Source organism: Chiloscyllium punctatum, chromosome 41 (genome assembly GCF_047496795.1).
Source record: "Chiloscyllium punctatum isolate Juve2018m chromosome 41, sChiPun1.3, whole genome shotgun sequence".
NCBI classification, from domain to species: domain Eukaryota; kingdom Metazoa; phylum Chordata; class Chondrichthyes; order Orectolobiformes; family Hemiscylliidae; genus Chiloscyllium; species Chiloscyllium punctatum.
The window spans coordinates 14,713,381-14,726,989 of record NC_092779.1 but is presented as its reverse complement, the minus strand read 5'-3'; the positions used below and the strand labels follow the sequence as shown (position 1 = coordinate 14,726,989).

Genomic DNA, 13,609 nt, shown 5'->3' with positions numbered 1-13,609 from the left:
ATTTAACCCTGAATGCTTCAGTTCTAAGTGTCTCTAGCATGTTTAATGGATAAATATTGAAAATCCAAACTTTTAATGTTGATGCTTTGGATGAGGTACTGCTGCACCCAAAGCTAATAGACGAACGTGACAATTTGGAAAGTGGCTTTTTGACAGCAATATAGAGCACAATGTTTATGTTATGGGCCTGGGCGAATGATTCAGAAGCATGAGCTCCCACCATTTGATGAATTTAAAAATCTGGAATGAAATTTTCCTGCCAGTTATGGTGACCAAGACACTTGTGGGTCATTGTAAAAACAAATATGGTTCATTAATGTCCTGTCGAGAAAGACATCTGCCAACCTTACTCAGTCTGGCCCTTATTTGACTCCAGTCACACAACAATATGTTTCACATGTAGCTGCCCTCTGAATTGGGCCAACAAGCAACTGTGCAGTACTCAGTTGGCTTACTGTCATCTCCTCAAGGGCAGCTAGGTGTGGGCAATTAATGATTGCTCATCTCGTCAAAGTGCCCACATCCAGTGAAGGAATAAAATAAAAATAGTTGCATTTGACTGTGTGTGTGCTGACTCTCGAGATTGCTATGCTATATACTCCAGATAATGTTAAGCACTGAATCATCACCATTATTCTTAACACAGATATAGACCAATGTAATTAGCAACTTTCTTATTTATTCACAGGATGAGAGCATCTCTGGTTAGACCAGCATTTATTGGCCATCCTTAATTGTCTAGAGGACAGTTATGAGTCAACCACATTGTTGTGGGTCTGGAGTCACATGTAAGCCTGACCAGTAAGGATGGCAGTTTCTTTCCCTAAAGGACATAACGATAACATTTTGAAATGTATGCTTTATTTCTGCTTGGTGTTTTATTTTTAAGCATTAATTCTACATTTTGTAATCATCAACTTTTATGTTGCTCAGCTCCTGCTGCTACTGGACCCAGAAATGAATTTAGTATGAAGTATTTAAGTAATAATTAATGATGCATTTGCTTCAAGAAATTATATCATCATACTCTGTGTAGCATAAACTTTAAGTAGTTGCTTTTATAAAAGGGAATGTGCTGCATTTTCTTCAATTTCAGAAAAAGCTCAACCTATTTAATTGCAGATACTGAGGTTAACTGCATTTGTATTTGTTTAGTATCAAAGGTTTGGGAAATATAGATGAAACTCTCCAGAAATGTTTCCAGTGTCAGGATACAGTTTCTTTATACAGACTTGTGCTGCAATCTATACAGCAATCTCTGCCTACTGACAGGGCCAAGCAGCTGATGAGAGAGGTGAGAAGATCTTTTTTGGCAATTGTCAGCAAATTACTTTCAATTTGGAGGACTGTACAGATGTAAAGTTAGATTGTTGCAAATATTTTTAAAAATCACATAAAGAACAGAGAAGGTTTCCTGGAATTAAATTAAACTAAACATAAACCATAAGTAACTGGAATTGATTGTCTGAAGAAATGTTTTTCTTGGATGTGGTGGACCTTATAATATGTTATTAATAGTGTTTGGTATATTTTAACTATCTAATCTTGATTTCAAGTACTTAAGAATTTTAATGTTTGCATCATGTGATTCGTCTGAAATTCATTAAAGTGGAACACTCCAGTTGTGTTTTGACATAGTTTCTTAAGGTGCATTAGGCTGATTGTTTGCTATCACAATTTGGCAGCCAGCATGAAAAAAATATTGTGGAGATCACTGTAAAGAAATGAAAAGAAATTCTCCCGAAAAAACGGATTTGTGCCTTACAGCCTTATTCTTCGCCACGGTCAGAAGCTTTGCAGGGTACAAAAAGTAATTGGGGGAAATATACCAATCTGAAGAAGAGTCATATTGGATTTGATATATGAACTCTCTGTCTGTCTTCACAGATGCTGCCAGACCTGCTGTGTTTCTCCAGCACTTCCTGGTTTTGTTGTAAACAATAATTAGTTGGCTGTGAAACACTTGAGTTGCTCTAACCTGAATCTGTTTGCCTGGTGGCTAAATTTGTAATTTTTATATTTAATTAATACCATAATATTTAATTAGTACCATATTATTTTACTTATAAAGGAATGTAAATGAAAACTTCTTAATAGTAATGTCAAGCGTGGCTTGTTTATTTTAACCCTGCTAAAGGATTTGAATTTGCTTTCAATCTTGTCCTCATCAAAGTTGTGCAGGTTTGCTGTTTCAATTCAAGATTATCAAAATTTCTGAAATTTAGAAATTGATTTCTGTGTTTCTGAAGAAGAGGAAAGCATATTGCTAATTTGAAAAAGTCTTGAAAAGGAAAATAAATGTTTATCTGATATTTTATATTCCCATGACCTAAGTAGAACCCACTCAAATGTTTAAAATATTTAAAACTGTTATTTGTTGAGAAAATGCAAGTTATATGCATGATTGTTCACTTGTAATTATGTGGAAGTCGTGTGAGTAAAAAGTAAGCCTTCAGTGGTTAAAGCACATATTTTAGTGTATATTTTTTAAAAAATCATTTTTAAGTTATTTTCAACCAACAGGATGATTTTAAGTCCGATTCTTTAAAATGCTTCTTGTGTTATCGATAAGTTTGTCTATGTCATTTCTAACCTTTATCTCTTACTTCCTTTTCAGATTCTCTGTCTAATCTATGTGAGTCACAATGGTGTTAGCGAAGGTGAACTGTTAGAGATTTACCCAGAACTTTCCTGGCCTATATTAGCCTCTCTTCTTCATAGTTTGCAGGGCACATATGTGATAACGTACAGCTGTGGATTGCTGAAGTTTCAGCATCTTCAGGTAAGATTACTGACTTGCAAATAGCATTCACCTCCCTGTTCTTCAAGATTCCGAAGGCATGCGAACACTTAAGCTATTGTATTTTCGCAGATGTATAGAACAGTGACAGGACTGAATAGAATTTTCATAGTTAGGAAAGCATTAAGCTCACAAAACTAGCTTCTGATTTTCTGGTAACTCCCACTATCATACAGCAAATTTGCTGATAGCTTATTAACTGGGAAATAAATAGTAGTAAATATTATAGGTCAGCCACACTTGGAACATCCTTTTTTTTGGGCAAGAAATTATTTGAATTTATGTCGTGCTGTTGTCAATCTTATTCTATCCCAGTGACACAGCCAATGAAATTATGGAAGAAGACATGACAACCAATGAATTTACAGGGCAAAACATGACAATCAATTTGTATGCATCAAGGTTCCACAAGTGGCAATGAGATAAATGATCAAATAAACTATTTTTGTTTAGTGATATTTCCATGGGGCAAGGATGGCTGCAGCAATGGGTGACCTGTCCGCATTATTCTTTGAATAGATGTATAAGATGTTTTATGTCGATCGGGCTACATGGTGGCTCACTTGTTAGCACTGCTGCCTCACAGTGTCAGGGACAGAGGTTTGATTCCATCCTTTGGTGACTGCCTGCTTGGAGTTTGCACATTCTCCCTGCGTCGGCATGGTTTTCTTCCGGATGCTCTGGTTTCCTCCCACAGTCCAAAGATGTGCAAGTTAGGTGAATTGGCCATGCTAAATTGCCTATAATGGCAAGGGATGTGCAGGCTAGGTGGATTAGCCAGGGTAAATGCCGGGTTACAGGGATAGGGTAGGGGGTTGGGTCTGGGTGGGATGCTCTTCAGAGGTTGGTGTGGACTCAATGGGCTGAATGGTCTGTTTCCACACTGTAGGAATTCTATAATTCTATGACCTGCAAGACAAAACTTGCATTTGAGCAGGATAGTGCTCCCTCCTTACTCGGCTGGAGTGTCAATCCAGGTTATGTGCTCAATTCTCTGGAGTGGAGTTTGAACACATGATTTGACTTGGGTATGAGCGTCAATGCTGATACCACATTGACTCCTTTCCTGATGTATTCACAGTTATTTGAGCACCATTAAAGTGTTAGATATGCATTCTGTTTCTAGTGACTGTAACAATCTACATTGTGGGTAAAGTTCAGATGGTACTTTGTGTTTAATGTTTATGATCTTATGATTTATTTGAAGGCTTGGGAAGCAGTGAGATTGCAATATATGGAAAAAGAAGAGTCCGACACTATTACAGTATACAGAGAAAAACTTGTGCAATATTTTTCACATCAAATGAGGTATTTATTAGCCCTACAAGCAATCACAAGGGTACATAACAACACCATCACAATTTAGTTACAATTTTTAAAAAAGACACTTTCTTCTCTCTCTCTACATCCTTCCAACAGAGGGCATCTTGATTCCATGCCTTAACTAATGTTACTTTTTAACTATGTGCTAGAAAATATTTTAAAAAAACAAACTAACAATCCAAAGGACTGTGGAAGCTGAAAATCTGAAACAAAATGGAAAAACTCAGCAAGTCTACAGAATCTGCAGGGAGAAAGCAGAGTCAACATTCTGGGCTCAACGTTAACTCAGCTTTCTCTCCACAGATGCAGCCAGACCAGCTTAGATTTTGCTAGAAAATATAATATGCAGACACTCTCTCTTGCATTCTTGCCCTTTTTCTAATAAAGAAACACTTGGCTTGGTATACCTCGGTACTCCTATAAAATCAAACACCATCTTACAGAACATAAGGAGGGTACTTGGCCCATTGTGTCTGTGCTAACTCTTTAAAATAGTTCTCCAATTAGCCCCGTTTCCTCATTCTTTACCAATAATATCCTGGAAAGGTCTTGCATCCAAATATATCCACAAATCCTTTTTGAAAGTTACTATTAAATCTGTTTTCACCACCAATTCAAACAGCATATTCCAGATCACAATAATCCATGTGAAAAGAAATGTTTCCTTATTCTGTCTTTAGTTCCTCTGCCAGTTATCTTAGATCTGTGCCCTCTGGATACTGGCTGTTCTGCAATTGAAAATGGTTTCTCCTTAGTCACTCTGTCAAATCACTTCATAATTTTGAATACCTATGTTAAGTCTTCACGACTGTAAAGAGAAGGATTCCCAGCTTCTCAAGTTCTCCCTGTAATTGAAGTGTCTCATCCCTGGTATCATTCTAGCAATTAAAACCTTGATAGCTCTTTGTAAAGAACTGTGCCCTGAATTGGATACAGTTATCCAGCTGAGGCCATACCAGATTTTATAAAGATTTAGCTTAAGTTCTTTGATTCTGTCCTGTATTCACCCATTTGTAAAACCAAGGACCCGTTATGCCTTGTTACAGTCCTCCCAATATGTCCTATCACTTGCATTGATTTTGTGTGTGTATGTGTAAAGGGTGGTCAAGGCTTTCTGTTCTTGCGCTCCTTGTGAATTTGTACCATTATATTTATCTCGCCATTTCTCATTCTTTCTACCAATTTTAAATTTGGGGTGTTGTCATCCATGGAGCCATTGTCGGTCAGTGAGGATCACGATTGCTCAGAACTTGGTCTGAGTTAAGATACAGATAACAGGACATTGGATGAACTCAAATTGATAATGAACATGATTCATTTATTGGGTTTAAAAACAAAATTCTGGAAGTTCTCTGTAGGCCTGGCAGTACACATGAAAAGACAAACTGAGTTAATGTTTTAGGGTAACAATCCATCTATAGGATTAATTGTAACCTGATAAACAATGTGACTTAATGTTTCAGGTCAGTCCTAATGCTGATGGATACTGTGTGTAACATGCTGCCAGATGTAATACAATGAAATTGGAATCCCACCACATGGAACCACAGATATGAGCCCCTCTACACTAAATTGCTATTTTGCTTTCTTTATAATACTTGGAATTATAATTAACATTATTTTATGTCTTCTAGATAAGTTTGTTGAATGGATTGTTAAATCACTGATTTGGCAGTTTCTGTTTTACTTCAGTGTATAAAATGTTATTCTTTGTGACTGTATGGCACATGTTATTCATAACTAATCTGTGGCTTTTCAGTCAGGGCAGAGTAACCTGGCGTGATGCTGATGAACTTCCCTGGCTCTTCCAGCAACTGGGAGACAAACAGAAACTGCACAATTGCCTGTTGAACCTTTTTGTCTCTCAGAATCTTTACAAGAGGTAGGAAGCTGGACCACTCAGTCATTATCTCCCTTTTCAAAAAAAGCTTTGATCCTTATTTTGGGGAATCTCTTAAAACCAGGGTGGCTGTATTAAGTCTTGATAGTTTGGACTCTGTGGAAATGGGGAATATAATTTGATTGGGTTCACAATCTACTGTGAAGACTTCACAACAAATGTGATTATGTGATCATGTGAATTGTTAATCCATTTCTTTGATTAAAATGAAATGTCATGCCATTGATAAAAATTAATATGCACATAGCCCTGTTAATTCAGGGTTTATTACCTAAAGAGTTTAACAAAACAACGATACTCATCTAAACTGTATTGTTCCATACGTTGCATTGTTGTTTTCCAGATATTTATTTTTGTAGAATAAATAACATCAGCAACTGTTTGTATGATAAGAACATAAGAACGCAGCAGAAAGTTCATTTAATGGGAGTAAATCATTTGAAATCTTCATGGAGAAACAAGATAAATGAACCGGCTCCTGTAGTTAGTAAAGATAGAAAAGAATGATTTGTGTCTAAGTTATTGTGCAGAATCTGTGCAAATGAAGCAAGGATGACATGAGAAGAAAGGTTGTCACACAGTGACTTGTCAGGGCATGGAATGCACTGCTGGAAATCTGGTGGAGGCAGGTTTAATTCAAGCGTTTAAGAAAGCATTGGATGATTATTTGGATTGGTAAAGTGCATGGATAGAACTGTTGCAGGCTTGATGGGCCAAATGGCTGCCTCCTGTACTGTACCAATTCTGTGACGAAATAGACTTTAATTTCTTTTTGAGCAGTTATATAATAGAATTATAAAATTACGTGGAGGCACACGATCAGTACATTAAAAAGAAACTAGCTGTTAGGCTCTTCTTTGGATTCAGTGCTGAGGACTGCTTCAATATGAAACTAATGAAAGTATTGTTGAAGGAAAGAGCATTTTGGGCTCTTTAACAAATATAAAGATATTTTTTGTATTTTGGGACTGTCTTTTCAATTTAGGAAAAATGGAGGAATAAAAGTAATCATGTGACCTCTAAATTCTGCTGTTAGTGAGACAGAGTGGGTTGTAGCTGTTGAAGATTAATGATGAGAAGGTTGTGTTTACTGAGAAGATGATGCAAGTTCTTCAAGTCTAATAACAATGATAAAGCATCTGTGCTGATGTAGATAGACTGTTGGTCTCTAAAGTCCCAGGAAAGTGTTGGGAAGATCATATTTTGTAAACACTTGCAGTTTAAACTGTCCATTTATTTTCAAGGTAGAATGTGTTATGAAGTTGAAGGTGTGTACTGTTCCTTTAAGAGAGAGTGAAGCTGTTCTGAACTGGAGAGATTACAAGCATCTGTGTACATGACTAGATGGCAGTAATTGAAAATTTGTAACGTTTGACTGTGAAATAGATACCTGTGTTTTGGTTACTGTTTTGACAGCAATTCGAATTTAAACAATCAGTTTAAATTATGCTCCAGGTACAAAAAAACCAATCGAGTTTGAATTTATTGTTTTGCCAACATCAAACCAATGAGATGATCCGATTTGGGGGAGGGGATGGTATAAAATGTGAACCTTTTGAAAATTGGTCAGAGTAATAGCCGTCGAGGCAAACTTATGGAGAGCTAACATCTTGATCTCCAAGAAATTAGGAAGCTGTCTCTATCAAAGGTACCTTTTCATATGAAACATACTCGCATTAAAAGGAAATAAGACAACCCAGGAAAATCTTCAGCCAGAAGAAGAAAGACACAAAAGACGGCAGTGACTGTGTGGTTTTGAAATTAAGTTGATGTCATTTTGATAAGTGTTTCATGGGACTAGCATATTGTTGTAGAGTTGGAGGCAGATGATAAGCAGTTAAGAGAAAGGGGGGCTTAAAGTTGTGAATAGTTGTTTAATGTTCACTTTTACAGTTCAAAAATAAATTGATGTTACTTTCCTTAAATAGTGGAATTTGGAAGTTCTCTGTCATTTGTATTTTAACAGATTGCGAGGCGGCCTTTTCTGAGTGTTTGGTTTAATTAACAGAGGGGCTCACTGCTGTGTGGTAACAAATGAAAGTGGGAATTCAAAGAATAGCTAATTAGTATTTGTGGATACGAGGCCCATGTGATCTATGTTGCTTTGGAGATGAGTTTTGAGAGGGGGAAGAGTCCATAAGAAGCCATTGTAGATTGGTTTCCAAAATGTTTTCTTATCTTAGTGCTTATCTGTTCGGATCCAAGAGTTGGATGAGATAGAGGCAGTAAGTCTCTATGGTTTATGTCTCCATGCAATATTGCCTGTAGGAATTTGTTCACGAGGAATTAAATGTGATGAGAATGTTATCAACTCATTCTTCTCCATGAAAGTCAGTTCAGGCAGTAGGAGTTACCTGACTGAGGAAGGAAAAGAAAAGAATTAAATTCCTGATAATTGCCAATCACTTTGGGCTAGTTCTAGGATAATGGAGGGATTTAAGGGACAGAATAAAGTATAATTATAAATTTTTGGTGTTTTTAAATTTTAATTGGAGAGGATTCTTTCTGTAGTTTAGAGTATACGTTGTCTACTGAAATTGTATTTTGCAAATATTGTTTTCAGTTTGTATTTTGAAGCCTTATTTGATGGTCCTTTCAGTTGGTCACTGAAAGTTCGGTTATCGTTTTAAAAGATAGTGGCTATAAAGATCATGCTATTAAACACTTGCTATGAGATTAATCTCAAGAAGCTTGAGACTGAAAGTCTTTAGTGAAGTAGACTAGAAAAGACACCAAATGTAATTATTTTGACACAATTTCACCTCAGTGCCTTTTGAAAGCAGGAAACTGAGAGCCTATTTCTGGAGTCTTGCTGTGTTGCCTAATATTGTAATTAATTGGAGTTTGTACACATTGAATTTTGACATGTGATTATTACAAGTAATTAAACATCCTCTTCGACAGTATCACTTAGCCATTACAAGTTTTGGAAAAGTGAAATTTTAATTTGACGACTAATGAAAATTTTTGAAGGCTGTTTTGTGTTAACATCATATTTCTCTAGTTTGGCATTTTGCTCCATAATGTGGAAGGACTAAATGAGAGTTCCATCTTACTTATTTATGTAAATTGTCTTACAAGAAAAATTGCTGCAAAAGAAAAATGTAATTGTTTCTGTTTGACATGAAATGCTTTCTTGTTTTGTGTCTCCAAAGATTAGAGGCAAAATAAATTTAATTCTGTCTATCTGTGTAGTTGTAAATCCACTTGCAGTGAATATCTAAACCACAGATTTAATATTCTTGGTTCATTTATATAATACCAAACTCAGGCACTGAATGAATTGTCAACAAGAGAATGGAAAGAAGGAATAGCAGCATTGAATAAATTATGACAGACACTATAGCCTGCTGTCAATTAGAAATTGTTAAATAGTCACAGTGACACTGTTTTAGCTGCATGTGCTGACTTTAGTAGAAGATTTTTTTCCACTTGAAATATAGGTAGATCTGTTTAACATTTGTACATATACTTAACAGCCACCTACCACATTTTTAGGAAGTAAAGAAGTAAAACATTTGCAACAATCAGAAAACACCCCGCCACTCTTCAGTTTAGGTTTGCTCGCTGAGCTGGATGGTTCAATTTCAGACGTTTCGTCACCTTCATCTGGAGGCTCACTGAAGATGTTACTTAGTATGGTAACAAAACGTCTGAAAATGAACCTTCCAGCTCAGCGAGTAAACTTACATCTGGGACCTCAACCTGCGCTACAAATCTTCTCAAAACCCACTAACTCTTCAGTTTATCATATTACTGTAAACTACCCAAAAAGTTTAAAATTCACATAGATATGACATCTGAATATAAATTTTATTCATGTCCAATAATTATGCGCATTATTCTTTTTAATTGCTAATTAGAAATGCAGTTTGCAATTTTGTCATATCTGATTGGTGATTAAAGTAGTGGACAACACTGTCTTGATTGTAATTATAAACATTTCTCAGATGCTTGTGACAATTCTATAGAAATAGTATGTAATCATATTGTTAATTGCTTATATGCTAAAAATTTGCACCAACTAGGTTTATTCTCTGTCAAAAAATGTTTTCCTATTAGCTTGGTGCAGATCTTCTGTGCATCTTTTCAACCATTTGTATGTTGTCTTTCAGGGGCCATTTTGCGGAGCTGCTTTTGTACTGGCAATATGTGGGAATGGATAAAACTTCTATGGCTGCTGCTTATTTTGAGTCTTTAAAGCAGTATGAAAAAAAATGTGAAGGCGAAGATATGATCACACGTTTGGCAGATCTCTATGAAACGTTAGGGCGCTTTTTGAAAGACTTGGGCCTACTGAGTCAGGTACTTATAATAAGTCCTGTCAAGGTATAGGAGAGAAAACTTGGGTAAAACGCAACAGAATATTATATTTAACGTAGACCTAAGTTACCCAGCTTTCACATCTTAAAATAAGACACTGACTGTTGCAAATGGTTCTATTAATCAGCTCTGTCCAAACTACATTAACATCAGGAGAGAAGCTGTGTTCTGTGCAGATCTTCCACTGGATTCAAACACTGTGGTCACTCAGGAGGTCACATGAAAGCAGGTTTTAGTATAACTGGTTTATTTGAAATCACAAGCTTTTAGAGCGTTGCTCCTTCATCACCTGATGAAGGGAAAGCGATCCAAAAGCTCGTGATTTCAAATAATCTTGTCAGACTATAACCTGGTGTCATGTGAATTCTGACCTTGTCCATCCCAGTCCAACACCGGCACCTCCACATCATGGTCACCCAAGAGAGCCGAGTGATTTGAATTTGAAATGTTTATTAAATAAGCTGGTGGAGCTTCTGATTAATCTCTCACTGTCTTTGTGGGACTGAGTATACATTTTAGTCTGTCTCCCAGACCTGAATAGCCCACCCTACTGAAGAAGCTTCAGCAGTAATTTAGAGTGTATAGGTGAAATGTATTTCAAATATGAGAGCTCGTTTGTTGGCTTGATTGGCAACAGCACTTTTTTTGTGGTTCCAAATTTTACAAACCAGAGAGTCGCGGTTCTAAATCCCAGGCTATGATGAAATTTTTTTTCAGCTGACGTAGAAATTGGGGAACAGCTGTCTTAGGTTAACACTAAACAAGACTCGGCATCTACACTGTTCTGAATGAAGAGTCAAAATTGATTTTTTTTAAGCCAATCATTCTCATTAGAGAAACTTAGCAAGTCTGGCAGCATCTGTGAGAGAGAAAACAGCTAACATTTTGAGTCCAGTGACCCTAAAGGTCCACAGATGCTGCCAAACCTGCTGAGTTTTGCCAAGAACTTCTGTTTTTGTTTGCTTCAGATTTCAAGCATCCATAGTTCTTTGTTTTGTTTTATTCTCAGGGCCCCGTCTGTGAATGTCTATATCTCTCTTTGACTGAATAAACTTTGCATTCTTTTCAACTCCCCAAATTCACCACCCAGTTTTATTTTTCTTCTCTACTGCTAGTTCATGCTGAATCGGACTGTACCTAACTTAGGTATCCAGTTTGATCCTGTTCTGAGCTTTAAACTGCACATCCAGGTCTGTTCATTTGTTCCCACTGCCGTGCGTTGCTTGTCTCTCTCTTATCTCCTTTTCATTGTTGAGTGCTTATCTGCACTATCACTATTGAATATTCCAGTTATTTACTTGCAATCTGTTGAGTTTCTAATGAACGTAAGAATTAGTTGCAGGAATAAGCATTTGGTCTCTGTAACCTGTAAGATTGTGGCTGATTTGATTCCATACTCCCGCCTACCCCCATAACTTCTGAGTTCCTTATTAGTCAAGAATCTGTTTTCCCCCTGCCTTTGAAATATTCAATGACTCTGCTTTCACTGTTCTCTGGGGGAGTTCCAAAGACTCGTGTCCCTAAATTCTCCTCCACTTCATCTTTAATGGAATGTCCCTTATTTTTAAACCCTGTCCCCCACGTCCTGATTTTGCTTCAAACCAACCAAATGTTGTGTAATGCTTTAGGATGTCTGCATTATATCCCACAGTGACTAACCTTGATATGTTCCCTGTCCTCAAAATATCAAATCGCACAAACTCTTGTTGCTAGACACCTCAAATGTTTTGCTGCTTCTCATTTCCCAAGGGATGCAGTTGCCCTTTTTAAAACTTTCTTTATTACATTCAAGTTGCAATGTAAATAAGAGTAATGATTTAACTTTATCCTGCAGCATTGTCTTACTTGCATGGTTTATGGGCTTTATCCTTATAAAGTTAATACTGTCCCACAAAACATTAATTCTAATACAGTACTGCAACTCAAGTCACAGCTTGTAACTTTAACTTGCTAGCTGTAAGTATGGGTCATCATTGTATGATAAACTAAACTTGGTAAATGACTGGGTCAGAAGTGAAATATGTTAACTGTGTGTAACTTTCTCCATTTATAGGCCGTAGCACCCTTGCAGCGTTCTCTGGAGATCCGAGAGAGTGCATTGGATCCTGATCATCCCAGCGTGGCTCAGTCCTTGCACCAGTTGGCTGGTGTGTATGTACAGTGGAAGAAGTTTGGAAATGCAGAGCAGCTGTACAAGCAGGCACTAGAAATCAGTGAAAATGCCCATGGTTCGGTTCATCCCCGGGTGGCTCAGGAGCTGGATGCTCTAGCAATGCTTTATCAGAAACAAAATAAGTGAGTTCTTGATGTAAGTTTGGTACTCTAAGGCACCTTTTATATTAACGGATGTTATTATGTAGCTAATACACCTATATACCTGTATTTTGCTGTGAAGGAGCTCAAGCCATAACTATCTATCCAGAAGATTTCCTTTATTTTGTAGAAATGCCTATTACTAAAATCATACCATAACCTCTCCTCTGTGCATAATGCACCTTATTATAATTTGAAAACCATCCCAAGATGATGATAATTTATTCACAAGTGTTGAATGCTTTTGGCTAAGCATCGGTACTGGTTTGAGAGATTGTGCTGCTTTGGACAGACAACTTCTCCTCTTCCTCCCCTTCCCAATTTTCTCACCAATGCCCTGTATAAGTGAAGCATAACCTCCCTGCTCTTATATTCCGTTCCTCTTGCAATGAACAATATTTAGCTTTCTTAATGACTTACTGTACCTGCATACTAATCTTCTATGATTCATTGGAATTATGTTCAGTGTGGACTGGTTGGACTGAAGGGTCTGTTTGTGTGCTGGGTGATTCTCTAACTCTATGCACTAGGACGTTGAGATTCCCCCACATCTCAGAGCTCTGTAATGCCTCACAATTTAGATTTATCTTATTCATTTTGTCAGAATGGACATTTCACGTTTTCCTATTTAAAATCTCTTTTCAGATATTTGGAAGCTCCCACAATATTCACTTGCTCGCTAATGTGCTATTACTGATGGACTGTCATGCATTTATTTCAGCAATGCTCTGAAGTTCCAAATGAAATTTTTGTTTCTCCTTTTTTTAAAAAAAAAAATCCCTGAGAAAGGCCAGTGTTAAGTTACTGCAATTCAATTTCATACAGACTGTTTCATATTTTGAGGTATGAACAAGTGGAGCCATTAAGAAAGCGGTCTATGAAGATCCGACAGAAGGTTTCCACACAGAAAGGAAACATGGTAAGGGATGAAAGATGTAAGTAGCCTGACT

The 13,609-nt window shown here is 36.9% G+C and overlaps 1 protein-coding gene across 1 annotated transcript in view; it reads left to right on the top strand.

The window, feature by feature from the left end:
• The window catches only part of acad11 (acyl-CoA dehydrogenase family, member 11), a 244,274-nt gene that overhangs the window by 37,224 nt on the left and 193,441 nt on the right, over window positions 1–13,609 (top strand). The window contains exons 17-23 of the mRNA XM_072560417.1: window positions 1,156–1,294; window positions 2,618–2,782; window positions 4,008–4,108; window positions 5,883–6,005; window positions 10,139–10,328; window positions 12,400–12,641; window positions 13,503–13,578. Of these exons, the coding sequence (XP_072416518.1) occupies window positions 1,156–1,294; window positions 2,618–2,782; window positions 4,008–4,108; window positions 5,883–6,005; window positions 10,139–10,328; window positions 12,400–12,641; window positions 13,503–13,578 (1,036 nt within the window). The remainder of the gene's footprint in view (window positions 1–1,155; window positions 1,295–2,617; window positions 2,783–4,007; window positions 4,109–5,882; window positions 6,006–10,138; window positions 10,329–12,399; window positions 12,642–13,502; window positions 13,579–13,609) is intronic.